The sequence below is a fragment of the Zeus faber genome (assembly GCF_960531495.2).
Source record: "Zeus faber genome assembly, chromosome: 11".
NCBI classification, from domain to species: Eukaryota; Metazoa; Chordata; class Actinopteri; order Zeiformes; family Zeidae; genus Zeus; species Zeus faber.
This window is the reverse complement of record NC_137205.1, coordinates 17195132-17212687: the sequence shown is the minus strand read 5'-3', so window position 1 is coordinate 17212687 and position 17556 is coordinate 17195132. Positions and strand designations below refer to the sequence as shown.

General features: G+C 45.1%; 1 protein-coding gene across 1 annotated transcript in view; it reads left to right on the top strand.

The window, feature by feature from the left end:
* LOC307237305 (E3 ubiquitin-protein ligase rnf213-alpha-like) overlaps window positions 1-8694 on the top strand; it is a 53526-nt gene extending 44832 nt beyond the window's left edge. The window contains exons 58-67 of the mRNA XM_080010017.1: window positions 788-1039; window positions 2913-3045; window positions 3823-3906; window positions 4354-4534; window positions 5052-5253; window positions 5334-5411; window positions 5808-6005; window positions 6428-6517; window positions 6607-6785; window positions 7526-8694. Coding sequence (XP_079866143.1) covers window positions 788-1039; window positions 2913-3045; window positions 3823-3906; window positions 4354-4534; window positions 5052-5253; window positions 5334-5411; window positions 5808-6005; window positions 6428-6517; window positions 6607-6785; window positions 7526-7682 — 1554 coding nt within the window. The 3' untranslated portion in view covers window positions 7683-8694. The remainder of the gene's footprint in view (window positions 1-787; window positions 1040-2912; window positions 3046-3822; window positions 3907-4353; window positions 4535-5051; window positions 5254-5333; window positions 5412-5807; window positions 6006-6427; window positions 6518-6606; window positions 6786-7525) is intronic.
* Window positions 8695-17556: the final 8862 nt, after the last annotated feature.

The following is a 17556-nucleotide window of genomic DNA, read 5'->3' as shown; positions in this document are numbered from 1 at the left end:
TCTCTGCGCTGATCTCTGAGGGACAAAGGAGAAACACACGTCTAAATAGGAGGCAATCAATGAGTGCTTATGAGGAACAATGGATGAACAGAGGGAAACTCTACAGGACAGGACCTAATTTAGTAAAAACTGTATGTTTTTGTGTAAATACTTTACTTGTATCATCTATCTATCATCCACCCATCCATTAAGGCTGAACTATTTGGGAAAATAATCTAATTGCAATATTTTTTAGACCAATATTGCAATTTAGTATGTACATTTTTTTAAGTTCCTTATCTTCTGTATTATTCACCAAACACAAGTAAAAATCATTCTATAGTATGACCAACACAGCACTGGATACAGTCAACATATAAACTGCTCTTTCCTGTAGGCCAGGCCTACGTGTTATGATGAAATGAGATGAATTGATGCATAAAGTGAGATGATTAACATCTTTATTAAACTATTGAATTGTGAAAAGGAAAACCTTCAATCACAGTAGAATATAGAGGGATTGATTTAACTTCAAGCCTTGTAATTGCTTGAATCTGAAAATGAACATTCGAAAAATATGCAGTGTTTCAGCAGAAAGTTTTTTTTATAAAAATGTTGCGCGCACACGTCCACATACACGGAGCGCCCCCTGGGGATGCCGTGGTAGTTATCTCGTCTTTAGGGAGAGCCGGCCCTGGACGGCCCTATTGGTTAGATTGTGTAACATAAAAAAAAAATATCTGTCTGTCTGTCTGTCTGAAATTGAATTTGAAAAACCAATAACAAAATCTTTTCCTCCCCATTCCAGAACATGGACTGGCAGCTGAAGGAAGCCAACTCCCTGGTCCGGGCTGACTCCCGGGTGTCGCTGGACCCGGTGGTGCGTGTGGTTTTCGGGGAGCCCAGTCTCTTCCTGGCCTCGCTGCCCCAAGGCTCGTTGGTCCACGGCTCTGCGGTGTGGAGCTGTAGGGAGAAGGTCTCCGTGGGGAGCCTGGCGCACATGGTGGATCAGAACCACGGCAGGGAATCCCTCCCGGTGCTATGGAGGTTCCTGCAGAAGGTGAGTGATATGATGTTTACATTTTTACCATGTCGGCTGGAATTAGAAAACCTTCACTTCAAAATACGTGTTCACGATACGTTCTTATAGAGATCGATTTTTGAAGCAGTCAATAAAATGGAAGTCTTTCAGTTGTATTGGGGAAAAATATTTTTATGATATTTGATCAGTTTTTAAAATGAAAATTGGCAGAAGGAAGGCTGTGGCGAAGGAATGGAACAACATAGTTTATATTTTTATGGCTGCAGCAATTTGTCAACTTTAAATGCAGAGAAATAAACTATATATGGTAATAATAACAGTTATAATAATAATACAATTATAATAATAATAAATTTAGCTGCAGGCAGCAATGCATGGGGTCCAGGTTAGTCGGTGTGACGAAACGATGCCTAAGCCCTGTTGGCAATACTGAAGAATTTATTAAAGTTAATGTTAGTTAATAAAGGTTAATGTTAATAATATAAATATAATGTTTATATTCAAATTTAATTTAATTAATAAAATACTTGAGATTTACCATCTCCTTTTCGAGAAGGTCCCAATTCTATTGGTCCCAGTTTATTGTAGACTACCATTAATTTAGAATTTGGCTATAAATATCTAACTCTTAATATCTGACGTTTGGCTCGGCAGTACTGTATGTAACTGCCCAGCCAAACGTGTATTTTACCACTTAAAACCCGTTGCAGCATTTGCACGAATGTGAAAACAAACCAAAAACCAGAAATAAACGATAACTAACATCCTACTATACAGCGTAAACTGGGAACCCCCCATTAACCATTAGATAGACTAGACATATTGTAGACTACCATTCGGTGTCTCCATGAAACTAGTTATAAGAGTTGCTTAATAGCCGTTTGCCTACGTAACTTCACAATGGTTATAATAAAGTAATAAAGGTTATGCTAAATTATCCATGTTCCAAACACAGCACCTGCCTCGTGAGTTACCTGTAATCCAGAATGAGCTGCTTCTTCCTCTTCTTTTGTGGTATTTAAAGGCGATTGTCACTCCAGGATCTGTATCTCTGCACTTCTGCGTCTGTACAGTCTGCCAGAGTTTGGGTCTTAAATTCCTTTATTTAAAGTCAAATCAAACAGTCCAGTGAATAGAAAAAATTGTGGCCGGTAGAGTATCTTGGGTATTTACAAAAGGCAGGTTTGATGCCACGCAATGATGACACAATAAGTATTAGTCCAATCAGTAGTCTGCAGTGCTATCGCCTGGCTGCAGTGTATCACAAGATGAGAAAAACACAGTTTTTTACTAACTTATCCCACAAAAATTGACTGATGTGGATGAAACTTGGACGACAGCGTGTCTGAACTGTCCTAAATACAACTGTCATTCATGTCTGTGGGTTCGATGGGTTCTGAGCGCCAGATACTTCGATGGCCATTTTGTATAGAGCAAAAACAATAGTGGGACACCTCATGATATTAATATTATATTAGCATAAAATTATTGTTACTACTACTACTACTACTGCTACAAACTCTTAATACAGAATACAATTGAAGCACAATATTGAATAATTATAATTAATAATCATTGACCTCACCCATAATTAAGTGATTAAGTGAGTCAATAATTGGGTATGAAGCATTTAGCTGCACAACATTCTTATAATGGTGGTTGGGAGAAAGTCATGGATTTACACATGCACCCATTTATTAACCCAGAGAAAAAAAATGCATCCATTAATCATGTTTGTCTCAGCTTATGACCTTATTGCTCTTACGGGAACGGCACCATGCAGTTTTCCCCTCAACCCTGTTTTAATCGCTTTATCTCTCTCTTCCATCTTTCCATCCGCCTCATCAGTTGATTTTAATCTCCGTCCATTCTTTCATGTGTCGTGTGTCAGGAGGCCGAGCTGCGCTTGGTGAAGTTCCTTCCTGATGTCCTGGCTCTCCAGAAGGAGCTGGTGAAGAAGTTCCAAAACGTCACTGAGCTGTCATATAAAACCATGAGCGACTTCATCAACGCTCAGAAAGCAGGTAGCAGAATTTAAATTACCCTGTTATCTACCATCACCCATACTCAACATTTACACTAAAGTTACACAAATGACTTTTTGATAAGAGAGAAGCTGGTTTATTGTTTCTTTTTAGGTTCACATGGGTGTCCATTTATCCATATACCTATCTGCAGTACCTACCTCTCTACCTATCTACCTACCTACCTACGTACAGGGTTCTTTCCAGGTCCTTTCAGTGCTTTAATTGCATCCTCATACATTGAAACACTGGAATACCTTGAACATAGCCCCTTTTGTGCTGAAGGCCTTGAAAAGTCCTTGGAAATCTTTGATATTCCCCCCGTTTTTCCTATTCAAATCGTAATGTAATACAAAACTCCCAGAGTCGCTTGTACGGCATAGATGATGCCAGAGAAGCGTATATTTAATCCAGCATGGTTGGAAGCAGACACTTATAATAGTAGATGACAATCTGATCGTGTATGTGTATGTGTATGTGTATGTGTGTGTGTGTGTGTGTGTGTGTGTGTGTGTGTGTGTGTGTGTGTGTGTGTGTGTGTGTGTGTGTGTGTGTGTGTGTGTGTGTGTGTGTGTGTGTGTGTCACTCAAAAAAGTACTTGAAAGTCCTTTATATCGGGCATGCTGTCCTAGGACTAAAGAACTTGTAAAAACTCCAATATTGAGCTTTATGTATACAGTACATTTAAGCAAAGCCTCACATGTGTAACTTCCTCTTGAAAGGCAGACCCGTGTGTTCTTGATGCAAATGTTCTGTTTGTGCTTCTTCGTGCCGTAGTGTCACTGAAAGCCTGGTACGAAAAATGCATCAAGATCTTCCTTACGACCTGGAACCAGCTCAGGGTGTCTTTGGCCACCAACGGTAAAATTCAAACACAAATCATCCATTGTACCTTCTCTCAACGATTCACACTTAAAAAAAAAACATTACTAGACGACTGATAATTATCCTTAATATCAAAATATCAATCAGTATATTGTAAGAACACTGTACTTCAGTTAGACTAGCCAATCCATCATTAGCCGTGTCCATAGTGTTGTATAGATATATTTTTATTTATCATGTACAGAAATGTTCAACTATATTCATATTGTAGTTGTATATTATGGTCATATACACTAGCATTATTTTCTGTAGAAATATAGATTTTAGACGGTTTAACATTATTTTTTTAGGCTACTCGTCAGCGCTCCGCAACGCACCGACTATTACCAAGACTAATTCCTTGCTCATGAAAAGTACTTGCCCCCAGATTCTGATTCTAATTCTCATCTCATTCGCGACCGAAACGTGTCGTTGTTTTTCCAGGCGAGATCAAGATCCCAGCCGAGTTCTGCCGGGAGGATCTGGACTTGAGCGCTGACTTTCGGGTGCTCCTGCCGCAGCGCCAGGGCCCCGGCCTGTGCGCCACGGCGCTGGTCAGCTACCTGATCGCCCTGCACAACGAGCTCATCTACTGCCTGGACAAGCACACGGGAGAGACCACCAGGTGGGGGCGCCGTCGCTTCGCGCTGAGCCCCGATCGGCCCTCTCTGCCTGCCCTCTCTGAATCTGCTCCCCGATTCCAGTGTTTAATTTTCAAGTTATTGCTTTGTCCGAGGAGAGGCTCATGAGGTTAAGACAGATGAGAATGTATTCGTTATTATCATTATTGTTACCATTATCCTCATTATTAATATTGGTATTGCTGTTTGTATTGCCATACAATGTCATTGTTGCCATTAGTTTTCATCACTGTGAATCACTAATTTCACTACTACTTTTAAGATTTATTTTTATTGTTTACTGTTAATTTTTAGGCTTATAATATATTATACATTTTTATAAATCTATGATAATCTTTTTATAATGTTATATATTCAGAAATTGTATTTTCTAATGTCAGTTACCTATGGCCTAGTTGGTAGATTGCTTATTTTTATTTTATTTTTTATTATTATAAAAAAATATATAATATTATAATTAGTTTTTAACATAATTGTATAATATTTTCATTCCCTCCCCAGTTACAAAGTGAGCCCGGCAGACCTGACTGACCTGCATGTGATCCGCTACGACCTGGAAAAGGACCTGGTTCCTATGGTTCTGTCCAACACCCAGTACAGCGTGGAGCGAGGCCAGGAGGCCCTGCTCCAGTACGACCTGGTCCAGATCCAGCAGCAGGTCCTGGGCCACCTCCTGCAGGGTAAACCCCTCATCACCCTCCAGGTCAGTGGATCGCCCCGTCAGCGACGACGATCGGTTGCTCCCGAGGGATTATTGTCGTGACGTTTTCTCCCTCTGCACAGGGAATCCCGACGCTCATCAACAGACACGACCGCAACTACGAGATAATCCTCAAGGAGGTTAAGGAGAAGGTCAAGCAGGTAAGTTACTATAGTTACTGCATACATATTATAAGAGAAATATATATATAAGAATGCATAAAAGTTACAGTGCAGTGCGAGAAATGAATCAAAGAAACCTTGTTTTACTCTTTCTAAACAATTATTTAACCTATTCCCTAAATAGTGTTTTTCCTTGTCACGGTGATATCCTGGCCCCGGAGAACCGGTCTGGAGATCTTTCTGGAGATATATACCTGTAGGGAGGGCGGTAGATAGACAAGCAGATACACAGATCTGCTCGACAACAAGGGCGACCAGCCAGCACAAGAGCCGTTAACGTCCCTCCCAGTCTATGAAACCTATTCCCACTTGGCATTCAGGCCGAGCTCGTCTGTTTTTGTCCCTGACGTTGGTCTACACTGTGTGTCCCACCAGGAGCCCCTGCAGACCCTGACCCTGTCCGCCCTGCAGGGGGAGCTGCAGTCCTACAGCGACGTGTGCGAGGCCCTCTCCAGGGTGGAGGTGGCCTTGGGCTTCCTGGCCATGACCGGGGACGACCCCCACATGCAGCTGGCCAGCTACCTGGAGGAGGTGCTGCAGATGGGAGACCAGACGGCCCCGCATATTCTCAAGGTCGGCCATATTGATCCATCTGCGCCGCTCCTTTGTTCGGGATGACACGAGGGGAAGAAAGCGAGACGGGACACGGCGAAACTTTGCGGTCGTCCTCGAATGGTGTTTCTTCACAGTTCTTTATTAATTTCCGCGACTCCTGCCGGGCTTCAAGGAACCATGTGGACAGATGCTCTACTCTGTTGGACTGGGCTTGGGGGCGGGGGGCAGGACTTAATGTTTTCTTTTCCCTGATTGGTCCCTGACCGCTCAGTCGATGTCGATTGTTGAAAACACAACGGAAAATGTTTCACTTTTGGTTAATGTTTGCTTTTCCAATTCTGTCATTAATCCAGTTGCCCCAATATTGCCCCAGAAATATTGACTCAAATGAGCGTGTTTGGCATTAAGGTTGTGACGGTGGTTCCCCCTGTCGCCCACAGACCCTGAGCATGTGCAATCTGAAGCACTGCGTGGCGCTGTGGCAGCTTCTCACCTCGCTCAAAACTGAAAACATGCTGCATCTGAAGAGGGTGAGGACCTCTCCCGCCAACAGCATCCGTCAAAAAGCCATATATCTGAAAGCTGATGTTTAACATGACTCAACTTTGTTTGTCCAAAGGATCCGTTCTCAGGGATCTCCCGGGAGTACAAGCAGCCGCTGGGCGAAGAGGAGCGCCGCCTCCTGTCCGGGTTCTTCTCCAAGAGCGGCGCCGACCACTTCCTGCTGGAGATGCACGAGTTCCTGCTGCTGGTGCTGAAGCATCCCAATGCAACCGATACCTATCGACCCAACTGGGGGTGAGGGGAAAAAAGAACCCCCGAAATGATCAGCTGATAGTTGTTATTACACTGTGTTTCGTGGAGGTATTTCAGGTCAGAAAATGAGCAGAGCGATGACGTGTCCTCTAAAGATACCTGGGGATCTTAACCGGATCTGATATTTGGTTCTATTGTGCAGCAGACCTTGGAATTTCACTTTTTATATATATATATATATATATATATATATATATATATATATATATATATATATATATATATATATATATATATATATATATATATATATATATATATAAATACATATATATATAAATACATATAAACTATCTTGTGTAGGTTCTTTGGGCATTTTTTCCCTTTTTTCCAAAAATGTGCATATCTTTAAGTGTGAACAGAGCAGAACAATTTTTCAGAATTTTTAACTGTATTCACCAACATCAAATATTTTCCATCCATATCAAGTCACCAGCTCGCTCTCTTTAATATTAAATTGAATAATATTGAATTGGAAGGTCCTTGCCAACAGAATATTTAAAATACTTTTTATGTAAAGCACTTACAAGTGCTTACAAGTACTTACAAGTAAATCTTCTTCTTCTAAAAAAATTGGCTAAAGCACCTTGCACATTCAGTCATGCTTATCATACAATGGAAATATGTATCTAAAGGGTTTTCTAGACGGAGTACTGTGATATCTATATATGATATACTGTATCTTTATATACTAAGGTTTCAATCCCTGTCCTGTCCCTCAGGCTGAAGGACACCATGGTGTCCTACATGGAGCGTAAGGACCTGGACGTCCCCACTGACGTGGAGGAGTCCTTCCCTCCGCAGATCCTCCTGTCCCACTTCACCGAGGCCTGGAGGCTCAGCCTGGCCTTCAGACACCAGCGCACACACCGACAGTGAGAGCGAGAGAGACGGGAGACTTTTCTTTTTTTTTTCTATGTCATAGGCGTCAGACAATGTATCGAGGTGTTTGTTTGAACGAAGCACTTCGCTGCAATAGAAGTAGATCCATTTATTTCATATAAGACGGAAATGTATGCATGAGAAACGCGTTTTTTTATTTTTTATTTTGTGTGTTTTTAATGGTATCACAGCAGCGCAAACATTGGCGTCAACCATGTGAAAAGCTCCCCTGTATCAAAAGGTATTCTTTGGTTTGTCAGTTTTCTTTTTTTTCGTGCACAATTATCATGACCTGTATTTTATGTTGCAATGTGATTTATCACTGTTAAGTCTTTCTGTTTGCACTATAACGTGGATGTGCAATGTGAATATACAATTGACCTCAGGTACAGAAAGGAGAAAGAGGGGGGGAAAAAAAAAAATGCAAATACTGGGCAAACCCGTATGAGCACTTTGTTAAACTACAAACGTGTAGTTGAAATGTGTATTTTCTTAACGTTTAGTTAGGCATAAAGCTGACTTTTTATTTTTCAATTACATTTCTTACAGCGTACAAAGTTCTATTCGTTTTTATAACTTTCTAAGCATTCCTATCTCAACCAAACATTGTTTCTTCTTCTACTACTTCTTCTTATAGACAAAAATGTTTATTATTATTATTATAGTTATGATTATTGTTTCCTTGTCCATTTCAATCTCACTTATCTATGGTGTCGTTTGCTGAACAAAATAGTAATTCTTTACCACCTGGAGTTGTGATGGATGGTGATTCATGAGCAGAAATATCTAGATAACGCAGCTTTAATCGAAGTAAAAAAACAAAACACAACAACCTGTTTTTCAAGAGTCTTCCCTGGACAGTTACGACCCGGCGGTCCTGTAAAGGGCTGCCAAGGCCCCCGCAGCACGGCTGGAATGGCCAGTCGTCAGGAATGTTATCTCTGTTGCCGTGTTACATCACGGCCTGGAGGCAGGAGGAGGAGGCGGCGGCGGCGGCCATGATGGATGGCTCAGGAAATGGCTGTCTGCCCCAGGTCAGGGCCCACACTGACCCTCCGCCGGTGGGAGAACCAATGTGGTTCTGATCAGCGAAGGATGCACTCGATAAGGATGGGGAGAGCCGGGCGGCCGAGCGGATCCTTTAATTCCATTTCCTCTACGCCAAAGCCCTGTTTCAGCATAACAATGTGGAGGGGGGAGCGGTGGAACCCGCAGGTTGTGTACTGGTAAGACACAGGTGACATGATGTGTGTCAACATTGAGGGTCTCGCTACAGAACATTGTGTTGCTACTTAATTTATTCAGTATATTTCAAATTTATTGCCAAATGTTAGAAGTGTAAATCGGCGCGGTCGTCCGTGTTGGGTGGATTCCACGGCTCTGAGGAACACTCGGTTCTGATTGGACACTGGCGCCCGTCATCTGTAAGTTATAACGACCGCTGATGTATTAATAACCGTTCTCACTGGCACCCACTTCTCCAGCGACATCCTGTGATGCTGCATAGAAACTCTTAAAGTAGTCATATAAGTCATAAAATACATTTCAAATAAATATGCAATCTCAGCGTATTGTTTTTTCTCGGAAATAGCTGTATATTAATAAGCGGGGTAACGTGCGGCCATCCGGTCGTTCACGCGAAATAACCCCCCTTCAGAGTGATACGATAGACTTGACTGGGTGACGGCGAAACACGGTTTTGTGAGGGTGAAGAATGGCCTCCGCAAATGTGAGCTCCCATCTAGTGTAGATGGAGAATTTGGCTGCCACCTGGAGTCATATCGACCATATTTTGAGGAACTGCTGCACAAGGACTCAGGAATTCACTACAATTAAGAATTCACTCATAAGTCTTCTTTTACTGCGATTGGATTTGCAAGTTTAAATTCAATAAGCAAATTAAATTTCCTCACTAATCGGAGGCAAGGAAAATGCAACGCAGGATGGGATCTTGGTTGTACATTGTGATTATTTCTCAATTTTAATTTACATTGGTCATATATATATATATATACATACATATAATGGTGATCTATAAGCTCTATACACGCAAATATATACAGTATGTGTATACGTATACATATATAAAAAATCTATAATATGGTGAGCTTTAACCTTTGCCACTAAAGCACAAAGTTTGTCCCTGTCGGGTGATCTGTGATGTAGCTTCACCTTAATCTGTCCTAACAGCCCCGGCTATTGGTCCAGACCCCGTTGGCTTTGTGGATCCAGTGTCAGCGACTGGAGTCGCCGCCGGCCAGACGCCCTGCGCCAAACCTTTTAATGATATTTGTTATGATTCTAGGTGCCTCGGAATACCCCCAGACCCCCAGAAAGCACACCCAGAAGGCTACTGTATTTTCTGCGCGGCCTTAGCGACAGTCTGGGTAAATGTTTTCTTAAATTAGCCTTTCGGAGTGCTGCTGTTATTGCATTATTATCAAATTAGTGTATTTTAATTATTACTACGTCACCAGAGGTGAATGTGCCAGTGGGTCAAGCTTGGGGGAAAGTAGAGATTGTGAATCAAATTCACATCTGTGAATTATATTATCTAACTGTGTGCACTTCTAACTGAGGGGCTCCCCCAAAGGCACAAGGAAGAAATTAAGAGCACGGAGGCCATGTTGTTCTATTAGATACAGGCAGAGAAAATACAATTATGAGTTAAGTGGGAACATACCACATGGGATTAGAGGAGGTACTGTGATTCAAGTTTTCACACACACGGAGAGAGAGAGAGAGAGAGGGAGAAAAAGAGAGAGAAACTGGCATACTGTGTGTAGCATGAAATAGAGAAGTCTTAGACTTTTCGATTTACCGTTTTGAATATGTAAAGAATATATGCGGTGTATATATGTATTTCATTTGCTCAAACTAAAACTGCAACTTTTTTTCAAGTTATGTTTAAAGTTGCATTGGAATAGTTATTTTTCCTGCACGGGTCACCATATGTTAATAATAAAGTAGTTACTTGTAAAGAACAAGTAGCATGGTCGGGCTAATTGCACTTCACTTGGCAGTTGAAATGCACAAGCATCTTTTATTAGATATAAAAAAAAAAATCAAATGGTTTTCATGGCTAAACAAAATATTTCTGAAACCAGTTGTACACACCATATTTGATCTCAGCCTGCTGTACACGACAAACTACAGTTCGTAAAACTGAACAAACGATTTACGATCGATTCTAATTATTTTATTGTAACATATTTTTCCATCAGGGCCGAGAAATCCAGTAACCCGGCCTCAGTGGCCTGACCCGTTTCATTACCCGGGCGTGAATTTCAACACCGAGCTGTCTGCGACGGGCAGACGGCTCCGCCCTCGCGCTCCATATTGAATCTGATTGTTATGGTAAGATGAGAGGGGTGTATGAGAAGCCCAGAAATATGTCTAGCATTTCCCAAATAACAATAAGGAGCGGGGCAGGACGGGGGCCGCGGTGTCAGGTGTGTCGCAAAGTGAGAAGCCCCCTTGTTTTGACAGCGCTACAGACACTGGATACAAGCGGCGCTCAAAGAAAACCATTTTGGGGGGGGGGGGGGGGAACAAAAAAAACGCCAAGGCCTGTTCCAAAGCAGAAGCACTTTCTGTTGCATTGAGAAATGCAGGCCCTCGCTCTGCAGCGTAATATCGCCAACGATCGCTTTGAAGAGTTAAAGTGGGATGCTTTTACTTTTAGTCTATTCTAACCGGATTCAGACGGGAATATCGATTTCACCAATTTCACTCCTTTCATTCCTCCGAGCGCGGCTGCAGGGAGGGAGCTATCCTCGCTGCGGGTGGGGTTTGCGGAAATGCAACTTCCAACATCTCAAAATGTCCGCTGATGCCTCTTAAGCGTGAAAATGAGATCGTGAGTTGTTTAACGCCGCCGCATTCTGGTCTTTGTCACGAATCCTAAAATGCCACAAATCGTATGTCGGGGCTGCGGGTCTGCACGACGCAAATTCACATTCTCTTCCGATTCAGCCGAGAAGGTCAACACCAATTTCATCCCCTGTGTGTCCATGTGCGAGATATTGACAGAACTGGCGTGGTTACCGTGTGTAAATAATTCAAGTGCCGAGTTATTTACTGCCGCTGCATTCTGTGCTGTGTCTGACTAATTGGTATTGACCTCGTCCGAATCCCTTTGGAATGCCACGAATCGTGAGCCAAGGCTACGGGTCCGCGCCACACAAATTGCACATTCCGTTCGCCGTGCTGACTCTGTCCTTCTCGCTAAAGTAACATTTGTCTTGCCCTCCAACCACAGCCTTTTTCTCTCGCGCGTCGTGCCACGGACCGTGCCCGCTTTCCCACTTTTCCACCACCTATTCCCAACCCCCAACCCACCCCCGCAGTGTTTTTGACCCCAAACCGCTGGCTTCTGAGCCGGCAGCCGGGGGTTGGTGGAGAGGAAGAGGGGGGGGGGGGGGGTATGGGGGGGGGGGCGGTCAGACAGCTGCTCCTCATTCCGCCGCTCTCCGGCAGATCCTCAGCTGTTCCCACTTTGCCCAAGAGTTCCTGCGCCGGGGATTAGCACTTTGGTTTCGCTTTGGCTTCGGGGTCGAGCCGTCGCACCACCTAGGAAGACGCGGCGGCGCAGGAAAGGGTTAAACGGAGTCAGACTCCCCCACCCCCCTCCCCCCCGCTTTTTTTTTAAATTTTTTTTTTTTACCCCCCCTTCCCCTCCACGGCCCCTTTAAAACTCATCTGGAGTTCAGACGTTACGGGACGCGTTCGGTCCCTCGGCGGCTTTTCCCCCCCGTCTCTCCGGTGACGGCGACCACGGAGGCCGTCGGAGGGCGGGATGGGTCTCCCAACGCGAGTCGTCTGTAAAAACTCATAAATGTCACTGGATTCCTGTATACCTCGTGCCTCCACCGAGGCGATCGAGCCTTTTCCAGTTCTTTGAGTTTTATAAAGACCCGGGTTGCATAAATCAAAACAGAAATAATAGTATCGGTTTTCATGTAGCTGAAGAATGTCAGGGTGATCCTCTCAAAGAGAAACACAGATGCTGCCTGGCTCGCAGGAACCCGTCTTATATAATACAATTAAAGAGCCTTCTTTCTATCTTCTCCCTCTCTTCGATTCTTCCCCTCATCCTTCCCTCTCGCCTTCACCGCCGTCCACTTCCTGACATTCTTTGTGATTTCGGGGGTCCACTGGCCGTGAACGGATAATGGGCCGGCCGAGAGCTTCTGTGGACCATGGACACCGAACGGATTACAGTGATTATTACCGGTGCCAGCGTTGTGAGGAGCCAGAACGAGCCTCGTCGGTAAAAAAGGAGGTGCTGACAGCCGTCCTGTCCAAACGGTAGAAAAAGAAAAGCGGGATTACGGCTTGTGTTTTCCCCCCGCCGGGGCGATGAGAGGCTAATAGGAAAGGGGAAGGACATCCCAATGCGAGGAGGACCCTCGGGTAAGATAGCGGGAGGCGGTGCTAGAAGTTTGGTTTTGGTTTGGTCGGCCTCCTCGCTCTCCGAGCCTCCTCTGTGAACGTGGCTGGTTGGCATAATATTGATTTTTGCCATTATTTATGCTGGACCATCATTGAATGATGCCACCTTCGGCCTTGGCCTTTTACCTCCGTATTCCCATGATGCCTCCTCTTCCTCCTCTTCCTCCTTTTCATCTCGCCGGTCGCCACGGACCGGGGGCGGTGTTCGGTTTCGAAGCACTTCTCACTTTTGGCCCCAGCACAAAAACACGCAGGCACCCTCTCCGGTTGCACTCGATAATATTTATCCTCCATTATAATTCCACAGATATGGATTCTCTGGCGGCGTACAGTGGCAGAGGGCAGAGTGGAGTGGCCTTGAGGGCCCAGACATGGCCTTGCCAGGGCCCGGCTCCGGCTCGGTCCCCAGACGGTTCATCAGCTGTGCTCTTGGCGGGGCGGCAAAATAAGCAGCGCGGCCATTAGCGGCCCCGGCGCAGCGTAGGCCGATGAGTGTATGTGTTGTGACGCCGAAACATGAAACCAGATAAAAATACACATTTAAGTGTTGCATACGCGGTGGTTCACAGTTCAAATAAATGAATCCGGCACCAAGTAAGCCCCCAGAAAAGTAATTCCACTGCCCGTGTTAAGCCCATAACTAGCCAGCGTCAGAGATAAGTGTATTAATGACTCCGGCTAGAAATGCCATAAACCGTGAAGCCATAAATCGGCCCAACACACGTCTGCAGGTATGAAAAACGACGGTGTTCCAGCGGAGGCCTTGGTCGGGACTCCTCTGACTAAACAGCCCTGATTGGAGAGGTTCACCTCAGTCAAAACCATAATAAGAATGAATAATAGCCGCCTCAGAAACAACACGGTCGGATTGTCAGTTTTGAAAGTGGTCTGAGGGGTACGGTGCTGGGGGGGGGCGGGTGGAGGGCAAAAGAATCTCAGCTGAGCTCCACCACTGAGAAAATAAGCTTTCAGCACTTTTGGTTTCCCCTGCAGCGAGACTTGTTCTGTGTGGGTTACATGGCGGGGGTGAGGAGGAAGGTACAGTATCTCGCAAGGTTCTTAAAATCTGCTCTTGGCCTCAACAAAAACCCTTGAATTTTCAAAAGACAAAATATGTTCCTTCAATTAAATCAATAACCCACAAAATCAAGGGTTTAGTTGTTCCTGTATAAATATGTTTTGGTGGAGAACGTATGTGACTGCAGGCCTTTCGGGGAGAAAAACTCGTCCATACCTATAGAGCCGTATATGTCCGAGCCAATCAGAGTCTAGGAGAGATTCCGAACCTTTCGTACCCTCAGACCATGGCACCTCGTATATCCTGACATCATCCATCATATTCGCCGGGGCCTGCCAACATCCCAGTTATAAGCCGGAGCACTTATTGGGGATCAGCGTGTGATTTGTTGGTTGTCCCGGCTATTAGAGATGGCATCGGGGAGAATTAAGGATTTTTTTTTTTTTTTTTTTTCAGGCGGGGAGGAAGTGGAGGATGGAAAATAATGAGGGGAAGGAATGGCTGCCAGTCTCCGCTTCTCCGAGCTAACCTGTTGGACTCGCATAGAGAGAGATCTGTGTGCGACGCTGTTGTTGTTGGCAAGGGCCCGTTTTTGGGGCGCGTCGGCGATTGCCCGGGAACGACATGCGTGTCATTTCCTGCCAGGGGCCAATCATCTGGTTATTACTGCTGCTCACTGGCAAGCCAGCTCATGTTCTGTCTCTGATTTCCAAAAAATGAAACATGTATATTTTTGTTTTGTTGACAGCTGCGATATTTCCAGGCAAAATCAAGATTGCGGTCCAGGACGTTTTTTGGGTCTTTTTGGAGGAGGGGGCGCGGGGGTGGAGGGGGGGGGGTTTCTTTGGATTTGAGAGAATTTTCAGTTTATAATGAACTGTACGAAATGTCTGAAGCGGGCCATTTATAAATCTGGTGGAGAAGTACCCTTGGCTTTGAGAAATCACTTGTTTACCCTAAGTTGTAAAGTCCCATATGATGGATTTCTAAACTGTATACACAAAGACTGCACAAACAATACAGACTAATTGCGAGGTATCTTGAATTACACGATATTTAGCTGCCTTTGCGCACGGCGATAACAGGAAGGTCACATGCAATTAGACGTTATTAATGAGCACTCCGGCTAAATTGGATGCTGTTTGAACGTTCTGGTATCTCGGACCAAATCTGCTCCACCTTTTCTTTCGGCGGCCGACACAGACAAAAAGTGCGATGTTTAGGTTTGATAGCTTTCTGAAAACGTGCTTCACAACGGGACTGTGGGGAGAAGCAGACGTGTTAGGTTTTAGGAGTTCCAAATGATTCTTCTATGGCAGCTGTTGGCCTGATGGGGCCACTGTCTGCCCAGATATCCTACTGTACACTTCCTGGAGGGCGGTTTGCAGCGCTTTTAGCCCTTGTGTTCAAAGACCTGAAGAGATTCTGTGAATTTATGAGCGCTCCAGTCACTCACTATGGATGGATGAATACAATTTTCAAGGTGAAGTTGTTTGAAAAAACGTTCAAAAATATAACTGCAATTAGAATTTTCTCTTATTATTATTATTATTATTATTATTATTTGCGGGAACGGAGATCCCGGGCCCCCCCGATCGCTCACTCTCCAAGTGTCTATTACGCGTGCAGGGAGAGAGATGGGGGCGCAGCTTGCACCCCTGTCTCCCTCCTCCATGCATGTACCCATCAATGATCTGGACACGCAGCGGGTCGCTTTTCTGACCCGACGCGCGGCCCCCCTCCCCCCAGCGTTTGTGGCCCTAAACAACCACATAAAGTGTTTATGCCAGCGGCCGTCCCTGTCGCTACTATAACCCTCCCTTGCCAAACGTGGAAACAAAGGAACGGCAGGGCATTGGAAAATAAAGGCAGAGCCTTGAAGATATGTTACAAAAAGACCCTCTCTCTCATCCCGGACCCCGCAGCTGAGCATCAATATGCCAGAGGCGTCGTCCACGACTTGGCTGGCTCGGCACCGCAGCCGGCGGTTTAGGCACCCTGCCTACAAAGCACTAATGGCTAGAATATGGTCCAGAAGCAGCTGGGCTCATTGAACCAGAGGACCAGCTCACTGGTGGTGGGGTTAAGGCCTCTTCCTCCTCCTCTCTTTCCTAAAGAGGAAGGTATTAATGACGGTCACCACGGATGGAAGCAAGGGGAGCCTCTCCTCTCCGCAGAGTGATCTAATGCGAGAGCACCGTCGACTTGTCAGGGGTCGTTCTGGAGGTTTATAGATGGGAGTAGGAGCTAATGTTTAACTCTTGACCTCCGGGTCGCTCGCCCTCTCCTCCCTCTCGCTCTCCCTCGTCCCAGGCCGTCCCACCCGGTCCCACCCGGTCGAGGGGCTCCATCACGGATAACAAGGGTGAGATCATGACACTGGTCTGATCTGTATATCTCCACGCTACGCTGTGCTATGGAGAGATAAAGACATTTGGGAGAATTCTAGCAAAGTTCACAGTGAGCGCTGGTATTTTTATTTATTTTTTAACCCAAAAGCCTTATTTTGAACTTGAAGAACTCGGTCGCAGTTGCACCACCGCACGGATTCATTTGGGTTGACTCCTAGTGACTGTGAAATAAGACTTGGATCAAAACCAAAAAAAAAAAGTTTTCCTTGAACACGTTTGTGCCAAAGATGCAAAATTGCCTACATGTGATGGGAACTACCGCTGGCGGGACTGCATGTTGAGCAATTTCGGTCTTCAGCCCCAACCCAGATGTGCTAACGTTTGCCTCTCGTCCTTTGACACATTACCCAAACTAAGAGATTGTCTGGAAGCAGACGGAAACAAAGGCGATATCCTAGTTGGTGTCTTACTACTCCCTAACTCATTTACTGGACCTTATCAGCGGGGACGGGCCTCCCTGGCAGCAGCTCTGAGCTGAACTCCGGGGCCGAGCGGGAGGACAAGCGGCCCCGGAGTAGGAGAGGCTGATAACACCTCGGGTTGGCGTCCATCCCAGTCTGATAGCGCTGTTGTCTCCTACCGGTGCGGACACTGTGAAATACCCAAGGACGCCGTCAGCTCAGCCTGCCTACCGGAATTTTAGCCGGCGATGCTTGATAAGCGATTCCGATGAGTTTATGAGTCGGGCGCACGAGTTCGACAACCCAGACAGGCTGGGGGAAAAAAAAATAAAAAATAAAATAAAAAAGGTATTTGTATGCCTTTTTGAAAAAAAAAAACAAGCTTGATATTCCGCAGAGAAGAGGAGGTGCGGCGTATCACAGGAAGGGCGCTCGGACACGTCGGTAGATCCTCCTCTGTTCTGCGGGGCCGGACCTTAAGGACCTGGCGGGTCCGTGAATCAGCCTCGCCATGTGTCAAGCGGCTGACACCTGACCAAAGCGGGGTGGAAAAAGGCGAAACCTCCCAGACATACATTACACAGACG